This window comes from Heterodontus francisci, chromosome 1 (assembly GCF_036365525.1).
Source record: "Heterodontus francisci isolate sHetFra1 chromosome 1, sHetFra1.hap1, whole genome shotgun sequence".
NCBI lineage: Eukaryota > Metazoa > Chordata > Chondrichthyes > Heterodontiformes > Heterodontidae > Heterodontus > Heterodontus francisci.
In genome coordinates this window covers 36,871,926-36,896,036 of record NC_090371.1, presented here as the reverse complement: position 1 = coordinate 36,896,036, position 24,111 = coordinate 36,871,926, and the positions used below count along the sequence as shown (strand labels likewise).

General features: G+C 45.7%; 1 protein-coding gene across 6 annotated transcripts in view; it reads right to left on the bottom strand.

Moving 5' to 3' along the window:
* Window positions 1-24,111, bottom strand: part of LOC137368908 (receptor expression-enhancing protein 1-like) — a 116,834-nt gene that overhangs the window by 73,832 nt on the left and 18,891 nt on the right. For 2 of the 6 annotated variants that reach the window (XM_068029210.1, XM_068029239.1), the window contains one exon: window positions 2,728-2,800. In XM_068029210.1, coding sequence (XP_067885311.1) covers window positions 2,728-2,800 — 73 coding nt within the window. Of the gene's footprint in view, window positions 1-2,727; window positions 2,801-18,884; window positions 19,204-24,111 lie in introns of those variants that run through there. The other 4 variants (XM_068029229.1, XM_068029191.1, XM_068029200.1 and 1 more) reach the window with 4 other exon arrangements.

Genomic DNA, 24,111 nt, shown 5'->3' with positions numbered 1-24,111 from the left:
ACAGATGTAGAAAATTCTCCTGCACACACTCTAGAAACTCTTGCCGCTCTCTGCCTTTTACTCTATTACTATTCCAGTCTATTTTAGGATAATTAAAGTCCCCCATTATAACTACTCTCTAATTCTTGCACCTCTCTGTAATGTCCTCTCAAATTTGTTCCTCTATATCTTTGCCACTATTTGATGGCCTCTAGAATACCCCCAGCAATGTAATGGTATCTCTGTTGTTTCTAAGCTCTAACCAGAGAGAGTCTGTCCTTGACCCCTCTAGAACATCCTCTCTCTCCAGCACTGTAATGTTCTCTTTAATCAATATTGCTACCCCTCCTCCTTTTCTTCCTTCTCTATCTTTCCTTAACACCTTGTATCCAGGAATATTTAGTATCCAGTCCTGCTCTTTTTTGAGCCAGGTATCCATTATCGCCACGACATCATATTTCCACGTGGCTATCTGCGCCTGCAGCTCACCAACCTTATTTCCCACACTCCGCGCATTCATACTGTCATTCTAGGCCTCCAACTGCCAAGAATGAGGCACATGAATTTTGTCATGAACATTGATTTAAATTGTCACTAGAGTGAAGAAAGGACTTGTTAAACAGATCAACCATGGTTGGAAAGACATTTACATATTAACAGACAGTGTTTGGAAGGACAAAGCAGCTGTTCCCTGATACATTCAACCCACAATGGACTTTTGATCACCAGGCATTGCAGGTGGAGGAGCTCGCATTCCAGGTTGACTGCTAAGGTGGCCAAATACACAAACGGACATGGTCAAACCAGCTAGTCAGATGACTAACCTGCTGGACAACCTGAGTTTTATCTCTCCTGGCTGGCTCACTACAGCCTCTCCTGTCTGCCTGCTGCCATCTCTTTCTCACAAGCCTCTGAATCCACTGAAGACACATGAAGCCCAAGAGAGAAAAGTCTCCTACAGCGAACAAGGTTTAAGAAGAATACTGGGCCCCAACAAAAAACAAGATCTACCTACAATCAAGGACTCTACAGTGTGCTCAAAGACCCGTAACAAAAACTCTTCCACGTTATTTCTTCTGCTCTTTTCTGTCTCTATTTGCATGTGTGTATCACGTATGCATGCTAGTGTGGGGGCGTCACGTATCTGTAGTCATCAACCAAATTAGAGTTTAAGTTTAAGTTTAATAAAATTTCACCTTTCTTCTTTAAACCTAACACAGCCTATTTGTGCTGGTTTCTTTGCCATATGATTGGAAAGCAGTGAACAAGGATTCACCAAAGGGAGCTAAAAACAGTGTGTTTAAAAATAAAACCCTGTTATAGTAAGACCAGGTGAAGGCTGAAAGGGAACCCTAGACCTCTTTCTCACCTGGTCGTAACAATACAAGTGCACAGTAAACCTAATTCAGACCTTAATACATTCCCTCTTACACTGGCCCTGCCTCATGCCTTATTATTTCCTAAGTGCCATCTGTCTCTTTCAATTCTCTGTGCACCTTCGTCTTCCTCTCTAAATTCACCACCTGGTTCCCACAAACCTGCCAAATTAGTTTAAACCCTCCCCAATAGCAATAGCAAATCACCCGCAAAGACATTTGTTCTGGCTCTATTCAGATGCAACCCGTCCAGCCTCTACAGGTTCCAACTCCCCCAGAACCGATTTCAATGTGTCAGAAATCTGAAGTCCTGCCTCCTGCACCATCTGTGCAGCCACACAATCATCTGCTCTATCTTCCTATTTCTATACTTTGGCACTGGGAGTAATCCGGAGATTACGACCTTTGAGGTCTTGCTTGCTATTTTCCTTCCTGGCTCCCTAAACTCTGCCTGCAGGACCTCATCTGTCTTTCTACCTATGTCATTGGTACCAATATGGAACACGACTGCTGGCTGCTCACCCTCCCTGTTCAGAGTGCTCTGCAGCTGCTGTCTAGCATCAATGACCCTTGCACCAGGGAGGCAACATACCATCCTGGATTCATGTCTGCGGCCGCAGAAACGTCTGTCTGTTCCCCTAACTATAGAATCCCCTATCACTAATGCATTTTCAAACTTCCTCCTGCCTCCCTATAGAGCTGAGCCAGGCGTGGTGCTGTGATCTGGACTCTGACTGTACACCCCAGAGGAACCATCATTCTCACCAGCATTCAGAAAGGAATACTTGTTGGTGAGTGAGATACACTTAGGGGACTCCTGCACAACCTGCATGGTCCTTCTTGACTGCCTGACAGTCACCAATTCCCTCACTGCCTGCATGCCCTTAAGCTGTGGGGTGACCACATCTATAAATGTGCTATCCATGAAACTCTCAGCCTCGTGGCTGCACTGCAGTGACACCAGCTGCTGCTCAAACTCTGAAACCCAGTGCTCAAGCTGCTGCAGCTGACAACACTTCCAGTACATGTGGTTGTCTAGACCAAATGACAATTCTTCACAATTTTTCACAGGTTGGGCCTCGGCAGTCAGGTCAGTGCTGGGCAGGTTGTTTTTTGGACCCAGTGGAACATCGTGGCTAAGATTGATCCCATCCTCACCCGACTCCCTTCCCAACAGCACTCTTGGTGTACCTACACCCCAAGGACTGCAGGGGTTCAAGAAGGCAGCTCACCACCACCTTCTCCAGGGCAATTAGCGATGGGCAATAAATGCTGGCCTAGTCAGTGACGCCCACATCCCCTGACACATATATTTAAAAAAGCCACTATTGCAAGAATTATTATTGCAGCAATAATAAGTATGGTTACTTACATATTCTTTGACATTCTTTGTTTTTACTGCCTTGTAAGAAGCATACGCTGGATAAAGTGTGCCAAAAATCAGCCTGGAAAAGAAAACGCCAATTACAATAATGTGCATCATACATCACAAAATTAATTTTGGATTAAAGGGAATTGATTGAAGTTCGGTCGCAACTATTTGCAGCCATTTTAAAAGAGGAATTTTGGTCTTTTTCAGTCAGATGGGTGCCCGACAAATGTAGGAACCCAACACAGAGCTTAAATCTTCACATAAACTACTGGGAGGTCTACCATAAATAGTTTCCGTTTGTATGATATAGAGTGCACAGTCTCTGCACTTAGTGATACATCCTACTTACCCTGATACCAATAACACTTGCATACATATCGCGACTTGCGTAGTATAACATCCCAAGGCTCGTCACAGAAGTGTTATCAAACCAAATTGACACCAAGCCACATAAAGAAATATTAGGACAGGTGACAAAAAGATTGGTGAAAGAAGTAGGTTTTAAGGAGTGTTTTAAAGGAGGAGAAAGAGGCAGAGCGGTTTAGGGGGAGAATGCCAGAGTTTAGGATTTAGGTGGCTGAGATTTTGACTGCCAATGGTACGGTAATTAAAATTAGGGATGCGCAAGAGACCAGAATTGCAAAAAAACTCAGAGATCACAGTGGGTTTAGAGTTGGAGATGGTTACAGAGATAGGGAGGTGAGGGTATTTGGAAACAAGGATGGAGACCTTAGAGACTCCAAAGTCTTGATTTTAACTGGAAGTGGCATAGGGCCAGTGGTCTCAGCGTCAGATTTGCCCTGGCTTTCTGACATGAGTCCCATGCCATTTTAGCTCCCAGTCTTCATTTAAATATACCAGGCCTGACTCCCACATGAACCCAGTATCAAAGGTGTCAGGTCACCGAGCAGGGTTTAGGCAAGTGAGGCCTGGGGCCTTAGGTTTTCATGTGGAGCCCAGAGGATCACACCTGCTCCTCCTGCCTAGAAGAAAGAAAAATACTTACCTTTTAGGCATTCTTTGGGCCTGCTGCATCTTGGCACTGGGTTTCCCTGGCAAGGTCAGTACCAGGCACTGACTTTATGACACAACATTAAAATAGCATTGGTGCCTGACTGACATCAACAGACCTCGACGTCTATATACTGAGACCCCTGTCTGCCAGCGGCTAGGGCCTCACACACTCTGAAATCCGAAGGTTATAACACTATCCAGTGTACATGCTTCATAAAGCTGGAGGGCGCTATCTCTATTTTAACCAGTCACACATCCTGTCTTTGTCGGGACAGGGGATTAAAATCGTTCCTCAAATGCATTTCAGTATGCTCAAGTTTAAAAGATAAACTCATGCAGATTGAGCAGCTAGGAATTATGTACAGTATTGGTCTCCTTATTTAAGGAATGATGTAAATGTGTTGGAAGCAGTTCAGAGAAGATTTACTAGACCAACACCTGGAATGGGCGGGTTGTCTTATGAGGAAAGGTTGGACAGGCTAGGCTTGTATCCACTGGAGTTTAGAAGAGTAAGAGGTGACAGGATTGAAACATATAAGATTCTGAGTGGTTTTGACATGGTGGATGTGAAAAGGATGTTTCCTCATGTGGGAGAATCTAGAACTAGGGGTCACTGTTTGAGGGGTCACCCATTTAAGAGAGAGATGAGGAGAAATTTTTCCTCTCAGAGGGTCGTGAGTCTTTGGAACTTTTTTACTCAAAAGGTGATGGAAGCAGAGTCTTTGAATATTTTTAAGGCAGAGGAAGATAGATTCTTGATAAGCAAGGGGGGTGAAAGGTTATTGTGGGTAGGTGGGAATGTGGAATTGAGGTTACAATCAGATCAGCCATGATCTTATTGAATGGCGGAGTAGGCTCGAGGGGCCGAGTGGCCTACTCCTGCTCCTAATTTGTATGTCCGTATGAACATCCACCACATTAGGGTATTAGGATTATCTGGGAACAGATCCAACCAGTAAAACAAGCTGCCAAATTATAAGAGCACTTTCCTTCCACCATCCTACCAATTTCTTTCTCCTTTCTTCTGCATGCTGAAGTACAGCTGCTGGCCAACCTCCACAACCTTGCACAAGTGGCCATTCCTAATGTCTCAGCCTCAACAGTATAAGTCAGTGAGTCAATGAGTATCTACACAGATGTATTTTGCAGCAGGGATAGCAACCAGAGTAGCAACCCTAGTTTATTACTCCCCTCCCTCACCTGAGGCACACTTGAGTTCTGCTGTTAGCCAATACCTTTAGCCAATGTTAGCTAATACTTTTGCCTCTGAGTCAGGAGGTTTTATAGGTTCAAATCCCACTCTGGAGACTTGAGCACAAAATCCAAGCTGACACTCAAGTGCAGCACTGAGGGAGAGCTGTACTGTCTTTTGAATAATGTGGTGGATTATAATCCCGGATCAGGCATACTTCTCAGATGATCATTCTCAATTTAATGTTGGGAAAGACAGATCCTAAAGACACTTGAATGGGTCTGAAGGACTGATGTAACTCTCCCTAAAGGACAGGAAACAGCTGAGATTATGTCTCCAGATATCCCTTTTAACAAATTTCAGCCAGATTATAATAACCTGGATATTATGAGGGTCCAGGAATCTCTCCTCAGTAATGTACCTCCCCACTGAAGAATATACAGAAATGGGTTCATGAGTTAGCAATACAGAAGACTATGTGAGAAAATGCCTGGATTTTATTTTGCTACTGAAGATGGCAGGGTGCTCCGTCCCCGGCAACGGCGTCCAGGGATATTACGCAGGCACCGACACATTTTTAAAGGGCTCCTAGCCCTTACATTTATTTTAAATGTTTAAAGGAATAGAGACTTAGACTTTATTGAAAAAAATTTAATGAAAGTTTCAAGCCTCTCTCCCATCCTCTGAATGACCGAACACTTCATTCCTTGCCCTCTCCACCCAAAATACTTACCTCGTGCACCTGACCTTCCCCCCCGCCCAAAGTTAATAAACTATGAACTTTACCCCTTTCCACCACCACCTAGACCAATCAAAAAAGTCCCCCCCCCCACCACCAATGTCCAGGGTGTGGGAGTCCCAGCAACCAACCGGAAGTTTGGAGTGGGATGGCCGTCAGCAGCAGATAAGGCATTAATTCATTAATTAGCATCCATTAACATATTTAAACGTCAATTCCATCACCAAGTGGCAGGCTGACCTCCACAAGGCCTCACCACCGCCAGCAATATGGGGCCGGGCGTCAAGGCCCATGGTGGGCCTCTCCCAGAGACATTTCCCAGTCCCCCCTGCCACAACTCCCGATGTCGGGGGTAGGTGAAATACAGCCCAATATAAATCCTTAATTATATAAAAATTTATTAAAGAACTGAACATGCAAGTCACTGTTGGTGAGACAGTCAATAGCAACATTAATAGTTCTAGGAAAAGATAGAAATAACATTCTTGTTTCTCGTAGAGAATCCAATTTTTAAATCCAAATATTGTTATAGTAAACTATTTAAGTAGGATATTCATCAATTATTAAAGTAACATATACCTTCAATCCACGAGTAGAAGACTACAGAGTTAGCGAGATACCTCTGTCTCAGTTAAGGGGAGAATTATCATCGCCTCACTCCAATAGTCATACCTTTACCATAAGAGATACTGGAACGAGTCCAATGAATCTAAAAGTCCAATGTGTGCTCCTAATATGCATATTATTTTCCAAGTTGCATAACTAATTTCTTATGTATGGGGTGTTACCTTAACTGTAAGTAAGTTTGTCCCCCTTTATTTCCCAAATAAGACTGTATAATTGTTAATTTCTAGGTAAGGTCCATCCTCTTTGATTCCTAAGAAAGGTTGTATAGCTGTTAATTTCTAGGTAAGATCCAGGCCTCTTTGATTTCTAAAAAAGACAACTGTGTTTCAAGATTGCAATCCAGTTTTTGGGTTTGGTTAGCTTTGTCAAAAGTTCAGTTCACTGTGGTTTAGGGCTATCAACATAAAACCATCTTATCAAGTATTACACTGTGGTAGTTTTTGTGATAGTTTGCAAAACTATGTTCTCAATGTTTTACGTGTGGTGAGGTTTGTGACTTTGGGAGCGAATCCTCCTTATCAGAAGCTGCTTTTATGGTTCTAAGATGAGGCAAGCTTTTTCATTCAGAGGCTCATGTCCATTTAGAATCATAGAATCATAGAATCATGGAGAGATACAGCACTGAAATAGGCCCTTCGGCCCACCGAGTCTGTGTCGACCATCAACCACCCATTTATACTAATCCTATATTAATCCCATTACCCTCTCACATCCCCACCTTCCCTCAATTCTCTTACCACCTACCTACACTAGGGGCAATTTACAATGGCCAATTTACCTATCGACCCACAAGTCTTTAGTATTATAGAGATTAATATTTTTAACCTTATAGGTGAACCCTTTTTAATTTTTTAATCCTCATTCATAGGAAAATAACTCTTTTAACCTTAGAACACCTCATTATGACTGATTCCTTCACAATGAGATGTTACTGAGACCCTGCCTGCCCTCTTAGGTGGACATATAAGATCCCATGGCACTATCTTGAAAAACAGAGTTTTCCCTGTTTCCCGAATAATTCCTTATGCTGCAAACATCATTTAAACAAGATTCCAGCCATTATCACATTGTTGTTTATTGCTGTGCGTAAATTGGCTGCATTAAAACAGCGACTACTCTTTGAGAGTATTTAATTGACAGCAAAGTGCTTTCAGAAGACCTGAGGTCGTGATACTCAGCAGATATTAGGACCTAACCTGCACTGTAGCACTCATTAGCACTACAGCTAGCTTCTTTTTTATTTTACTTAGGCATTGAGGTGAAAGGTTAAGGCCCATATTGCAAACACCACCAAGGTTTAAAAGGATTTTTAAAAAAGAGATGAATCAGGAAATAGTAATGATCACACTGAGCTTGGAATTTCAAACTTAAAGATTACAGCATCGTCCAAGAGTTCATGAATTTGCAAGCTGGAGGTATTCCATTATACATGGGAGACTGAAGGATTCCTAGGATGCAAACTCCAGGAGGTGGTGACTCCACAGGCACAGCAAGTTAATGACAAAGAGAAATGGGTAGCCAGCCATTCATGTAGGAAGGGGAGCTAGGAGTCAGTCCAGGGATCTCCTGAGAGTGCTGAATTAACAAACAGGTATTCAGTCCGAAACACTCATGATAGTGACAACTCAAAGGAGGGCAACCAGAAGCAAAACCATGGCACCATGAAGTGGGAGTGTTACACTGTGAGAGATGTTAAATTGAAGCCTTCTTTGCCTTCTCAGGTGTGGAGGCACTCAGGGTAAAACCTCCCTGTACATGGATGACGTCTTCTGCTCAGATCCGCTGTCTGTGCGCAGACTGATGAGCATCTGCGACCAGTTCGAACTGGCCTCGGGAGCCAAAGTTAACCACGGCAAGAGCGAGGCCATATTCTTTGGGAACTGGGCTGACCGATCCTTTGACCCCTTCACTGTTAGGTCAGACTACCTGAAGGTGCTGGGGATATGGTTCGGAAGGGCTGGGGCTTGCACCAAAACCTGGAAGGAGCGAGTAACCAGGGTACAACACAAGCTGAGCATGTGGGGGCAGCGATCTCTCTCCATGGTGGGTAAGAACCTGGTCATCAGGTGTGAGGTGCTCACATTGTTGCTGTACATGGCGCAGGTCTGGCCCATAATCCACTCCTGTGCTATGGCGGTCACCCGAGCCATTTTCTGCTTCATCTGAGATCCAAAATGGACCGGGTCCGGAGGGACATGATGTTCAAACCTCTGGATAAGGGCGGAAAAAATGTACCCAAAGTCGCCCTCATCCTGATGACTACCTTCGTGTGTGGCTGCATCAAACTGTGTGTAGATCTCCAATATGCAAACTCCAAGTGACACTACGTGCTGAGGTTCTATCTGTCCCTGTACAGTTGGACTGTGCTGTACCAACTATCCTTCGTGGAAAAGTTTCAGCGGAAAAACACCTTTGACCACCAATCCATCAGGCAGTGGTCCGCCAGGAATGTCCTCAAGGCCCTATGGGAAAAGGAGACGGTGGATCCTGTCAGATGGTTCCCCGAGCAGACCGCCAAAGTCATTTGGTGGAATGCCTTATCACCAGAACTTTCAAACAAGCACCAAGATGTAGCTTGGCTGGTGGTGAGAAGGGCCCTCCCGGTCAGATCCTTCCTGCACGCCCGAAGTCTCACCGCCTCTGCACAATGCCCTCGACGTGGCTGTGGTGGGGAAGAGACAGTTGCCCACCTCTTTCTGGAATGCGTCTTTGCAAAGCAGGTGTGGAAAGAGATGCAGTGGTTTTTGTCGAGGTTCATCCCAAGCAGCTCGGTAACACAGGAGTCTGTGCTCTCCGAGCTGTTCCCAGGGGCACACACCGAGACAAACATCAACTGCTGCTCGAGGACTATCAATTTGGTGAAAGACGCCCTTTGATCTGCCTGAAATTTGCTGGTCTTCCAGCGCAAAGAGTTGTTCACGACGGAATGTTGCAGACTGGTACATTCCAAAGTCCAGGACTACATGCTGAGGGACGCACTAAAGCTTGGGGGAGCCGCAGCAAAGGCTTAATGGGGCAAGACCGCTGTGTAAGGTCCCCCCACCAGGCTGAACTGAGGGACTGGATCCATGGAAAACCTCTCGAACTGTATACGGAAAATTTTCGTTTGTTGTAAAATGTATATGGCATGAAAAATGAAATGGAAAGGTTGTGAGGCAACTCACTCCTGTATTGAAGGAGTTCCGAAGAAGGGTCACTGACCTGAAACGTTAACTCTGCTTCTCTTTTCACAGATGCTGCCAGACCTGCTGAGTGATTCCAGCATTTCTTGTTTTTATTGCAGATTTCCAGCATCCGCGGTATTTTGCTTTTATTATACCTGTATTGAAGGAAACTGACCTCCTTTGCACTGTTTGTATTTTTTGACTTGGTGCTGCCTGGAACTGTTTTGTGATGTATTTTTTTTACAGATTTTTATGAATAAAGTATATTTTGGAAATTTAAAAAAGCCTTCTCAGGTGTTACATCGGGTTACATCGAGTCTACAGCAAAACTGTTCCATAACAGCGTTTATGCTCCACACAAGCCTGCTCCCACCCTTCTTCATCAAACCCTTTCTGCATCCCCTTCTAGTCCTTTCTCCCTCATGTATCTATCTAGCATCCCCTGCATCTAATCCATTTGCCTCAACTACTCCTTTTGGTAGTGAGTTAATGAGTACTCATTCTTACAAGGGATGTATAAAAAATCACGGCTGCAGTCGAATGATTTGCTGTATTATTCAAAGTTTCCGTTAAGTAGAAAGATTGCATTTTGAGGAAAGTTTAGCAATCTACCATGTCATCAGAATTTGGGCTGAATTTTTGCCTCCAAATGGGGACGAGTTTGGAGGCAAGCGAGAGAGAAAATTCATGCTGCCGGCTGGCATGTCGGTTTGCCGGCACCACCCAATCCCCAAACCATTTTCTGGGAGGCAGGATGGGGGGAGGTGGGAGGGAGGGGTCGGAAGCAAGTTAATGGCCAATTAAGGTCAATTGTCAGAGGCCGACTGGAATTTTCTGAGGTGTCGGGGACTAGGCCAGATGCCTGGAGGTGGCCTCCCAGCGGCACGCAGGCTTTGAAGTCCTTCCCGCCTGTTTGGCTGCAGCTGTGGCCACAGGGGTTGCCCCTGCACAATGGTGGCCAGGCTTCTGAGGCCATTTTTAAATGTACTATTCAACTTGGAGGTGCCCACAATCTCTCTTACCTGTGAACAGCAGGCTGCTGCTCCTTCGGAGCTGGAGTGCCTTCTATTGGCCCTCCAGCTTCAAGAACCCACCCATTGTCCTTATTTGGACGGCAGGCCTGCCCTCCGCCCACTAATTGGCCAATTCGGGGAAACTCACCACCGTACAGGGTGACCCCCCCCACCCCACTTACCCCCCCATTTGACTGGATTTTGGGGTCCTCATCCAAAACTCAAAATCCTGCCCTTTGATTAGTTAGAAATGAGTTTCTCTATGCCAATTGGTAATAACTGAACAATGAAGTAAATATATAAAATATATAGTATGCCCATTAGCATCTGAGCAGTTTATGTTTCAAGAAGGTTTGTCAGAACTGGAAAGTCAGAAAGCTCTTTTATTGAACTAAAAAAAAAATCATATAGATGCAGTATTGGATAGCCTGCGAATCAGCTTAAAAAGCTGTAAAGGGGTAAGAATAAAGTGGTGAAAGGTGTACAAAGATTATCTCAATCAGGCACTGGAAAGGAAAAAGTGGGTTAAAACTGCTCCAGCTTTCCTCCAGGGGGAATAAAAGTGTGGGAAATTCCTCTCTGACCCATCCAGGCAGTTGAGACTAGTCTGGCCCTACATTCTCTGAGGTACTTACCTTTTGTAATAGGTGATGTCCGTCCCAACCAGAAACATGACGAGCTTTAGCTTGAACGCACATAGCAAATCCACCACCCAAGGCAGCAGCCTTTGTTTTAATTCATTTATGGGATGCAGGTGTCACTGGCAAGGCCAGCATTTATTGCCCATCCCTAACTGCCCATGAGGAGGTGGTGATGAGCCTCATTTTTAACAAGGCTGCATTTGCTGACAACGCAACCACTAGGTGGCGCTGCAATGGCACATGCGCAAATGCAGCCAGTGCCAGTAAAGCGTCGCACTCTGCGACATCAGGCAGCTGCCAGGATTAAAGATGGCGCTGCTCAAATAATCACACGAAGGCAACCTAAACACACGGCAGCACACAATGGCCGGAGAGGGGAGGGAGCGAGCGGGCCGGGGAGGGGAGGGGAGGGGAGGGAGCGAGCAGGCCGGGGAGGGGAGGGGAGGGAGCGAGCGGGCCGGGGAAGTGAGGGGAGGGAGCGGGCGGGCCGGGGAGGCAGTGGGCAGGTGGGTGAGCCAGTGTTTGGGGATGTGGCGAGCGGGCGGGGGACAGTGAGCAAGCGAGTGGTCGGGGCTGTGAGCGAGCGGGCGGGCAGCGAGGGTCGGGAGCGTACCTGCCACCAGCAAGGTCTTTGGCAGCGCTCTTCCCACTCCCCCCACCTCCGCTCTCTCCCCGCTCCCCCCACCCCCGCTCTCTTCCCGCTCCCCCCACCCCCGCTCTCTCCCCACTCCCCCCATCCCCGCTCTCTCCCTGCTCCCCCCACCCCCGCTCTCCCCCTGCTCCCCCCACCCCTGCTCTCTCCCCGCTCCCCCACCCCTGCTCTCTCCCCGCTCCCCCTCCCCTGCTCTCTCCAGCCCGGATCCCCCACCATCTGCCCACATTATGTGATGACGTCATCTGCGCATGCACCAACCAGTCCTGGCACTGTGGAACGCAGCACATGCGTAGAGGGTAGGAACCAATTTGCGCAAGTGCGCGTTTTGGCGCAGTCGGATGACGTCAGCTGCCGCTGCGTTGTCAATAATCACTGAGTTTAAGGATTGGTTAACAGGTAGAAAACAGAGAGTAGGAATAAATGGGTCAGTCTCGCATTGGCAGGCTGTGATGAGTGGGATACTGCAAGGATCAGTGCTTGGGTCCCAGCTGTTCACAATATATATCAATGGTTTGGATATGCGGACCGAATGTAACATTTCCAAGTTCACGGATGACGCAAAACTGGATGGGAATGTGTGTTGTGAGGAAGATGCAAAGTGGCTTCAAGGGGATTTGGACAGACTTAGTGAGTGGGCAAGAACGTGGCAGTTGGAATATAATGTGGCAAAATGTGAGGTTATCCACTTTGGTAGGAGGAACAGATGTGCAGAGCATTTCTTAAATGGTAGGCGATTAGCAAGTGTAGATTGACAAAGGGACCTGGGTGTCCTTGTCAGTAAGTCACTGAAAGCTAACATGTAGGTGCAGCAAGCAATTAAGAAGGCTATTGGTATGTTCGCCTTTATTGCAAGAGGATTTGAGTACAGGAATAGTGAAGTCTTGCTTCAATTGTATAGAACCTTGGTTAGACTGCACTTGGAGTACTGTGTGCAGTTTTGGTCCCCCTACCTAAAAAGGATATTATTGCCATAGAGGGAGTGCGATGAAGGTTCACCAGACTTGTTCCTGGGATGGCGGTACTGTCTTATGAAGAAAGATTGGGGAAACTGGGCCTGTATTCTCTAGAGTTTCGAAGAAGGAGAGTTGAAACCTACAAAATACTTAAAGGGATAGACAGGGAAGATGCTTCCCCTGGTTGGGGAGTCTAGAAGCAGGGAAGACAATTTCAGAATAAGGGGGAAGCCACTTCGGACAGAGATGAGAAATTTCTTTACTCAGAGGGTTGTGAATCTTTGAAGTTCTCTACCCCAGAGGGCTGTGGAAGCTCAGTCATTGAGTATGTTTAAAGCAGAGATCAACAGATTTCTAAATACCAGTGACATAAAGGGATATGGGGATAGTGTGGAAAAAAGACATTGAAGTGGATGATCAGTCATGATCGTATTGAATGGTGGGGCAGGCTCGATGGACTGAATGGCCTACTCCTACTCCTATGTTCCTAAGCTGGGGTTGTTCTCCTTAGAGAAGAAAAAGTAGAGAGGAGATTTATAGAGGTGTTCAAAATCATGAGGGGTCTGGAAAGAGTAGATGGGGAGAAACTGTTCCCATTGCGGAAGGGTCAAGAACCAAAGGCGACATGTGGAAAATATTTTTTATGCAGAGAGCGGTTAGGATCTGGAATGCACTGCCTGAGAGTGTGGTGGAGGCAGATTCAATCATGGCTTTCAAAAGGGAATTGGATAATTATCAGAAGAGAAAAAAATTACAGGCCTACAGGGAAAAGGCAGTGGAGTGGGACCAGCTGAATTGCTGTTGCAGAGAGCTGGCATGGACACAACTGGCTGAATGGCCTTCTTTGCAGTATCCAATCTCTGATTCTATGTCACACTGAAGGCTGACAACAGGGAACTTGCAGACTGAAGTGAATGAAGTGCAAGACAGGTGAAATGACTTTCAAGCAGTAAGAGAACACTCTTAAAAGGAGTGCGGTGAACAGCATCCTCTCACCTAGGCACGGCTGCAACTGGTCAGTTTCACTGTTTGAAGGCTTCCCAGCCTGTCAGTTTTACTGAAGTAGCACTCCCATTTAAAGAAATGTAAACTTAGGGGTGGTTTGATTGATATTTACAAGGTGATGAAGGGAATAGATTGTGTTCCAAATGACAGTTTGTTCCAATTAAATAGGTTAGAGAAAACTAGGGGTCACAATTTTGAGTTGTATAAGGCCAGCTCTAAGTTAGATGTCAGGAGATGATTCTTTTTCCAGAGGATAGGGCAGCTCTGGGGCAGAGTATGGGGTATGGTAACATAGTGGTTACATTACGGAACTAATGATCTGGAGGCATGAGTTCAAATTCCATTGCAACAGTTGGTGAATTTAAATTCAGTTAATTGAATAAACATGAAATAAAAAGCTAATGTCAGTAATGGTGACCATGAAACTACTGGGTTGTCAAAGAAACCCATCTTGTTCACTGATATCCTTTAGGGAAGGAACTTTGCTGCCCTTACCTGGTCAGACCTATATGTGACTCCAGACCCACAGCAATGTGGTTGACTCTGATCTACCCTCTGAAATGGCCTAGCAAGCCTCTCACAGTGATTATTGACAACGCAGCCGGCAGCTGATGACATCCAACTGCACCAATACGCGCACTTGCGCAACTTGGTTCCTACCCTCTACGCATGCGCTGCGTTCCACAGTGCCAGGACTGGTTGTCACATGCACAGATGACGTCATCGCATAATGTGGGCAGATGGTGGGGGATCCTGGCCGGAGAGAGCAGGGGAGGGGGGACCTGGAGAGCAGGGGTAGGGGGAGCGGGGAGAGAGCGGGGGTGTGGGGAGTGGGGAGAGAGCTGGGGTGGGGGGAGCGGGGAGAGAGCGAGGGTGTGGGGAGTGGGGAGAAAGCGGGGGTGGGGGGAGCGGGGAGAGAGCTGGGGTGGGGGGAGCAGGTAGAGAGCGAGGGTGTGGGGAGTGGGGAGAAAGCGGGGGTGGGGGGAGTGGGGAGAGAGCTGCCGAAGACCTTGCTGGTGGCAGGTACGCTCCTGACCCCCGCTGCCCGCCTGCGCGCTCACAGCCCCGACCACTCGCTCGCTCACCGTCCCCTGCTCGCTCGCCACACCCCCAACCACTGGCTCACCCACCAGCCCGCTCCCTCCCCTCACCTCCCTGGCCCGCTCGCTGCCTCCCCTCCCCGGCCCGCTCACTCCTTCCCTTCCCCAGCCTGCTCGCTCCCTTCCCTCTCCGGCCATTGTGTGCTGCCATGTGTTTAGGTTGCCATCTTGTGATTATTTGAGCAGCGGCATCTTTAATCCTGGCAGCTGCCTGACGTCGCAGAGTGCGACGTTTTACTGGCACTGGTTGCATTTGCGCATGTGCCATTGAAGCGCCACCTAGTGGTTGCATTGTCAGCAAATGCAGCCATCCTTAAACCATGCCAGTATATTACCTCCTATCCCATGTCCTTTAATTTTGCTAAACAACGTCCTTCAGATTTCACAGCAGAACCTCCTGGTAAAGTCAGAGGCTCTGGGGACAGTTTTCCCAGGTCTCCTTTCCATTCCTGTGGTTGCTGAAACCTCAGGAATCAATGTACAGTTCAGCCATTCTGACCCCTGTCAGGGTCCTTTTTACTAAAACCCTCCTTTGACAGATTCGATGCATCATTCCATCCGCCCTCTCGAATCCCAGAAGCAGGAAGTTCATGCTGTGGCTGAGTAAAAGAACCATGGCTTCGAGACAACTCAAGGACATAAAAGGTGCTATATAAATGCAAGCTCTTTCTTTACTAAGATGGAAAACTGAATGCCATGATATCTACGCAACACACTCAATATTTTACTTTTTATCAGCTGGAATACCATAAAATTCAGATTAGTAAGAGCACAACAAGCTAGCTCCTAATTCCTTTGGAAAACAAACCCTATGATATATTTCATAGAAATTGATGTCATGAGGTCAAGCTTTAGAAGGAACTGTCCTTCCAGAAGCTTTGCATCTGGCTCGACTGATAAAGGCAACATGTAACTGAGCCACAGAAGGTCTTGGACTCATGTTAAGGTTTGTGCTGAAGTAGCTACCCTTAACTGGAATAGGAGTGCCATACTACAATTAGTTTTAGCCTCCCAGTGTTCACTGCATAAATCTCTTTGACCAAGCTTTTTAGCCACCTGTCCTAATGCCTCTTTCTTCGGCTCAGTGTCTTTTTTTTGCCTGTAATATGTCTTGGGATGTTTTACTACATTAAAGATGCTATATTAGAACATAAGAACATTAGAAACAGGAGCAGGAGTTGGCCATTCGGCACCTCGAGCCTGCTCTGCCATTCAATACTATCATGGCTGATCTGATTGTGGCCTCAACTCCACTTTCTCACCTGCCCTCCATAACCTGTGACTCACTTGTAGATCAAAAATCTGTCTAACTCAGCCTTGAATATATTCAATGACCCAGCCTCCACTGCTCTCTGGGTTAGAGATTCCAAAGATTAATGAACCTCTGAGAGAAGAAATTCTTCCTTATTTCCATCTTAAATGGGAGACCTTTATTCTCAAACTGTGTCCCCTAGTTCTAGATTTCCCCATTAAGGTCATCTTCTCAACATCTACCCTGTCAAGCCCCCTCAGAATCTTGTATGTTTCAATAAGATCACCTCTCATTCTTCTAAACTCCAATGACCATAGGCCCAACCTGCTCAACCTCCCCTTTATCCCAGGAATCAACCTAGTGAACTTTCTCTGAACTGCTTCCAATGCAAGTATATCCTTCCGTAAATAAGGAGACCAAAACTGTACTCTAGGTGTGGTCTCATTAATGCCGTGCACAGTTGTAGCAAGACTTCCCTAATTTTACACTCCATCCCCCTTGCAATAAAGGCCAATATTCCATTTGCCTTCCTAATTACTTGCTGTACCTGAATACTAACTTTTTGTGATTCATGCACAAGGGCACCCAGATCCCTCTCTGCCACAGTATTATCTCTCTCCATTTAAATTATATTCTGCTTTTCTATTCTTCCCACAAAAGTGGATAACCTCACAATTTCCAACACTATACTCCATCTGCCAAATTTTTGCCCACTCATTTAACCTATCTGTATCTCTTTGCAGACTCTTTGTCCTCCTCACGACTTGCTTTCCTATCTATCTTTGTATTGTCCGCAAATTTGATTACAATACACTCTGTCCTTTCATCCAAGTCATTAAAATAGACTGTAAATAGTTGAGGCTCCAGCAGTGGTTCCTGTGGCACTCCACTAGCTATAGTTTGCCAACCTGAAATATCCCATTTATCCTGACTCCCTTTTTCCTGTTGGTTAACTAATCCTCTATCCATGCTAATATATTACCCCCAACACCATGAGCCTTGTGTAGTAACCTTTTAACGTGGCACCTTATCGAATGCTTTTTGGAAATCCAAATACACTACATCTACTGGTTCCCCTTTATCCACACTGCTTGTTACATCCTCAGTGCTTGTTGTTGTTGTTGCCACAGTTTCCTTCCCAAATTAAAAAGACAGGGTCATCAAGAGGCTCTGGGAAAGAACATCAGCAATTCCCACTCCAACAGAGCCCAGGAAGTCAGAGTGGAATCATAACCTTATAATGGCATGCTGTCGGTCCTGATTGTGCCTATCAGGAGCCATACTGACATTGCAAAGCGGGGCCCAGAACTCCTCAGCTATGCCCTCTAGACATGTTGGAGGGGTGGGGTTGGGGGGTGGTGGGGAGTAGTTGCAGATGGAAGATCCACCCATTCCAACCCACCACACTCCAACAGAATTTCTGTCCTTCCCTAAATGAGGCAGAATCCACAAGGAACTGAGTTCGATCCTTTTTCTGGACATTCTCTGGCACTTACTCTGGAGGTGCACTCGGGGCTGAATTGGAATCATCATCCCCAAAGTCACAAACATATAGCAGCCAGAGCAAGTCTCCTCTAAACACTGTAAAGAAAGCAATTACATCAATGTTTTGAGCCTAGCATCTCCTTTATTATCAGTATTGTTTGTAAGTGTTATAAATCAAGGCAAAGTCAGTAACAAAATAAATAAAGGATCCGAGAAGCCCACTTCAGTGTGCATTGTACATGGTGGTTTTACAATGTGGGTCTAGGTTACACAGAACACTGACTTTCTATTCTTTCCTTTCTCCTTTTCCTCTTTGTGTTGCTGCATCATTTTTGACTGTGTAAGCAGACTGAAAATCCAGTTTAAGGTCAATGTTCTGTGTAACACAGAGAGACATTGTAAGGCAAAACCTTTCAGTAAATGCCCTAAGGCAGGCTTTCCAGCAGCAAAGCCTTACGCAGTGATGCATATGGGAAAGGAAACAATACATATGGCAGGAGACAGAAACAATTGCCTGCCCTTCAAATGATCCTATCTAAATCTAAGCATACTGGACAGTTCATATTGCAACTGTTACTCTGACCTACATGTTACATTTTCTATTACACTCATTTAGTGTTGTTCCAGACTTTCCACTTTTTGTACCATATGGCACCCATTCCATTCTGGTGTTGGCCAGTATCAAGTTCAAGGGGTTTCACTAGTACTTTAAAATAACTCTGTGGGCTATCAGTCCTGTAAACATACTTTCCATTATGATTTAGATGCTGATGTATTTGACCATGAATCGGTTAAAGTGATATGGGTCCCAAATATTATTTTTAGGTGATCTCCAATCTCAGAATCATCAGATTACAGGACAGTCAAAAACAAAATGTACTAGTGACTGTTATCCTGTATGTTGTTATAATCACAACCTACACTTGGGGGGAATGTATTTATACAACAAATGATGTTGAATTTGCTTTAATTTTGGTTTCAGATGGGTACTTGCTCCTTGGAGGTAGGGGACAGGTCAGTGGAGGGTTAACAGCACCCCTTAACACAGAGGCGTTGTGAAATATCTGTGGGGCCTTTATCATTTTTCTGAAAGTTTCCTCTTTCCCTTTGTTCCCTGTAATGTGCTACTGGTGTTTGATATCTTTATTGGGATTTGCTAGTTTGCCAAGGCTACATGGACAGGTTTACTATGTCACCGACTTCAGCCATTGCCACTTCATTTTTTGTCAGGACTTCCAGTTTGTTCACTAATACACTATGAATGTTGTATTACTATAGCATTTCAGAAATTAAACAAGTAAAAAAATTACTCCCTACCTTACAACTCTGTGGGTGTACCTACACAACAGGGAATGCCGTTGTTCAAGAAGGCAGTTCGCCCCCACCTCCTCAAGTGCAATTATGGATAAGCAATCAATGCTGGCCTTGCCAGTGAACACCCACATTCCATGAATGAATAAAAAAAATTAAAATAAATGGTTAAAAGTAAACATTGGAAATAATAAATTGCACCAAATTATATGTCAGCATTCTATCAAGATGATGCTCTCATTGCTCTTTAAAGCCACTTCAAATCTGTTAAAAAGAAAACTTCCAATAAGTCATCTCAATGTCTCTTCCAAATAAAACAAGTCCAATTTCCTTAATCTTGTGGCATATACTGTTGATAAGGAATCTTCTTTTTGCTTGTCTCTGTATCCCTTCAAAAGCAATGTGTTAACCAGAAGATAGTGCAGACAGGCTGTGTCTAATATCTTCTACAGCAACAATACAACCTCTTCTGATATGCACTTTTTCATGTGCTAACGCAACCCAGCAGTCTATTCGCCTTCTTCCTCAAGCTGAACACTCTAATAATGATGTTTGGGGTTGAAATTGCAGTCTTTACACTTCGATGGTGATAGTGTATTTGCTTCACCTCATTGTCACTGAACAGAAGGGACTTCCACTGTCACGTCATTTGCATACTGAAAACGCATTCCCAGTGTTGTTAGACATTAAGGCCACAGAGGCCACTTGTTCAGGATTTCCTGGGAAGGAAGGTAGATAAGCAGGTACAGTTCCTGATAGTACAACACTTGCATTTCTTGTTCACTAAGCATTGTGGAATTCTGTTCCTTTTGATCAGCACTGAGCTGAGATGAACCATGGGTCTTGTCATTCCAAGGGAACAAGGAAGGCAGCTCCTTTTCCTGAGATGTCTTACAGGTCAACAGTGCTGGGACCAGTGTCCTGGCGAATCGTATAACTAGGGTACAGAGAGGACTTTAAATAAATAGTGGGAGGGGGGAGGGTTCAGGTGAGGGGTAATTTATGAAGTTAATGAGAAAGGACAAGACTATAGTGCAGGGTAGCGATACGGGTAATGATAACCAAAGTGTGACAGGAAGGGACAGAGCGTACAAACAAAGAAGTGCACCAGTAAATAAGGTCAGAGTATGGAAAATGGTAAAAAGGTAGAATTAAAGGCTCTTTATCTGAATGCGCGCTGCATTTGTAACAGGATGGATGAATTGATAGCACAAATAGAAATTAATGAGTATGCTATGATAGCCAATACACAGACATGGGGCTGGATTTTACGCCAGGCAGACGGGAGCTGGCCACCGATGTGAAATTAGTTGGCGAACCCGCTTCCGCCCAGCCTAGGGATCCGTACCACATTTTACACATCCCAGGCTTTAATTGGTCCGAAGCAGGACTTCCACCCGCTTGAGGGAGGAAGTCCCGCCTCATTGAGCTGCCAGCCAATCATCGGGCTGGCAGCTCTTAGTCCCAGCAGCGCCACCGGGAGTGGTGGCGACTGCTAGGACTGCAGCCCAGCCGAGGACATGGAGCCAGGAGTGCAGGTAAGTTTGGTTTGCCTCGCAGGGGAAATCGGTCGCGCCCCAGCGAGGCAAGGGTGGTCATTTGGGGGGAAGGGGGGCATCTCAGGTCCTGGGGGTGGTTGGGGAAGTGGGAACGGCCTTCAATCGGGCACCCTGTGCCCGTTTGTCAGGGCCCACCCCCGGGGCGCTGAGAGGCCGCCAGCTTTCACTGGGTGGCCTTTCATGTCTCCCGGACGCCCACTTGCCATGGGTAAAATCCCCGTGTAGCCACTTAAGGGCCTTGATTGCCCGGGGGCGGGCAGCCCGATTCTTGCTGCCCCCCCCCCGCCCCCCCCACCCCACCCGGCCTCCCGGAGCCTCCTGCTCAATTTTACGCTATCCCCCGCCACCATCCAGCTCGCTGGGGTGGCATAAAATTCTGGTTGTGGTTGTAAGGTGACCAAGGGTGAACCATTTGATATTTCGGAAGAATAGGAAGAAAGAAAAAGGAGTTGGGGTAGCTCTGTTAATAAAGGATGAGATCAGTACAGTAGTGAGAAACGATCTTGGCTGAGAAGATCAAGATGTAGAATCAGTTTGGGTGGAGATAAGAAATAGCAAGAGAAGAAGTCACTGGTGGGAGTAGTTTATGGGCCGCCTAACAGGAGTTACACTGTAGGCCAGAGCATAAATCAAGAAACAATGGGGGCTGGTAGAAAAAGGACTGCAATAATCGTGAGCAATTTTAATCTTCTTATAGACTGGACAAATCAAATTGGCAAAGGTAGCCTGGAGGATGAGTTCTTAGAGTGTATTTGGGGACAGTTTCTTAGAACAATTCATTTTGGAACCAACCAGGGAGCAGGCTATTTAGACCCAGTGATGTGTAATGAGACAGGATTAATTAATGGCCTCATAGTAAAGGATCCTCTATGCAAGAGTGATCATAATATGATAGAACTTCACATTCAGTTTGAGGCTAAGAAATTTGGGTCTTAAACTTAAATAAAGGCAATTACAAGGAGATGAAGACAGAGTTAGCTAAAGTGGACTGGGAAAATAGGTTAAACGGTAGCATGGTATAGAAGCAGTGGAAGGCATTTAAGGAGATGTTCCATAACTCTCAAAGATATATTCCATTGAGAAAGAAAGACCGTATGAAAAGGATACATGATCTGTAGCTAGCTCAGGAAGTTAAGGATGGTATCAAATTGAAAGAAAAGGCATACAATGCTGTGAAGATTAGTGGTAGGCCAGAAGATTGGGAAACTTTTAGAAACCAGCAAAGGATGGCTAAGAAAATAATAGAGGGAGAAATTAGAGTATGAAAGTAAAATAACAAGAGGTATAAAAAAGATAGTAAAAGCTTCTACAAATATATAAAGAGGAAAGGGTAGCTAAAGTAAGCATTGGTCCCTTAGTAGATGAGACTGGGGAATTAATAATAGCAAACAAGAAAATGGCAGAGACTATGAACAAGTATTTAGCATCTGTCTTCACAGAAGAAAACATAAAAACCCATGAACAGCAGAAAAATCAAGAGGCAAAAGGGAGGGAGGAACTTCAAACAATCACCATCACTGGAGGAAAAGTATTAGGAAAACTTCTTCCTCTTAGGCAGTCCCTTGGGATTGAAGATGACTGGCTTCCATTCCAGTTCGTTGGGTTCTGAGATGGCTGATAAGTCCAATGTGTGATCTGCAGACTCTGCCACATGAGGGTTAGATGGTGCTTGAAGGTTCAGGTAGATTAGAAGTTTAGAGGTTTGTGCGCTCCCTCTGACACCTCAACTTTGCCTCCACACATTCCCGACGAAGTCCCTCGAGGCGTACGATGTCTTCCCGAATGAGCTTTCTCCCTCTAGGACAGTCACGAGCCAGGGACTCCCACAAGTCGACGGGGATGTTTGATCTCTTCAGAGATGCTTTGAGGACATCTGTAAAGTGTTTCTGCTGTCCTCCTGTGAGTCTCCTGCTGCGATCAAGTTCTGAGTAGAACAGCTGCTTCAGGAGTCTGGTGTCAGGCATGAGCACAATATGTCCCACCTTGCGGAGCTGGTTTTGGGTGATTAGCACCCTGATGCCAGGCAGATTGGCTTAGGAGATGATGCTGCTGTTGGACGGCCTTTCTTGCACTGGATTTGGAGGATCTTGTGGAGGCAGCTCTGGTGCTACTTCTTTGGTGCTTTGAGGTGCCTGCTGTAAGTTTACCAAGTCTCCGAAGCATATAGGAGCACAGGGATCACTGCTGTATGGTGAACCATGATCTTAGCCTCAGGTTTGAGATCCTGATCTTCAAATACTGTCTTCCTCAGTTGGCCGAAGGCTGAGCTGGCACACTGGAGACGATGATGTACCTCATGGTCTATGGCTGGCTTCACCAAGAGGAAGCTCCAAAGATATGGAAAATGGTCCACATTTTCCAGGATCTTGCTGTTAATCTTGATTGATGGGGGGATGCGCTGTGCTGTAGAAGCTGGTTGGAAGAGGACTTTGAAGGGATGGGGATCCCAGCTCGTGAATCTTTAATTGCAAACCACCAGAGGATTGCTCCGGGGGGGTGTGAAAAAGCAGAGGCGGGTTCACCCCACCTTTTTGGCCCGGTGCCAGGAATCCTGCCTCCTTCACAAAATCCAGTCCAAGAGGCCAGCTAGTCTAATATCTGTCATTGGGAAAATGCTGGAATCTGTTATTAAGAGAGTAGTGGCAGGGCATTTAGAAAATCAGCAGAGTCCACATGGTTTTATGAAACAGAAATTTATCAGAGTTCTTTGAGGATGTAACAAGCAGGGTGGAAAAAGGTGAGCCAGTAGATGTGGGGTATTTGGATTTCCAAAAGGCATTTGATAAGACGCCACATGAAAAGTTTCTACACAAGATAAGAGCTCATGGTGTTGGGGATTGGTTAAACAACGGGAAAACTAAACTAAACAGAGAGTTGGGATAAATGGGGCATTTTCAGGTTGGCAAACCGTAACTAGTGGAGTGCCACAAGGATCAGTTCTGGGGCCTCAACTATTTCCAATCTATATTAATGACTTGGTTGAAGGGACAGGCTGTATTGTAACAAAATTTGCAGATGATACAAACATAAGTAGAAAAGCAAGCTATGAGGAGGACACAAAGTGTCTCCAAAGAGATAGGTTGAGTGAGTGAGCAAAATTTGGCAGATGGGTCAACTGTGGGAAAATGTGAGTTTGTCCACTTGGTGGGAAGAATAGAAAAGCAGAATATAATATAAATGGAGAGGGACTGCAGAATTCTGCAGTATAGAGGGATCTGGGTGTTCTCAGACATAAATCATGCAGGTACAGCAAGTAATTAGGAAGGCAAATGGAATGTTGGCATTTATTGCAAGGGGGGAATGGAGTACAAAAGTAGAGATGTCTTGCTACAACTGCACAGGGAATTGACAAGATCGCACCTAGAGTACTGCATACAGTTTTGGGGACCAGGATGTCCTTGTCACTGAAAGCTAGTATGCAGGTGCAGCAAGCAATTAAGAAGGCTAATGGTATGTTAGCCTTTATCGCAAGAGGATTTGAGTACAGGAGTAGTGAAGGCTTGCTTCAATTGTATAGAACCTGGGTTAGACCACACCTGGAGTACCATGTGCAGTTTTGGTCCCCTTACCTTAGGAAGGATATTATTGCCATAGAGGGAGGGCAACGTAGGTTCACCAGACTTGTTCTCGGGATGGCGGGACTGTCCTATGAAGAGGGATTGGGGAAACTGGGC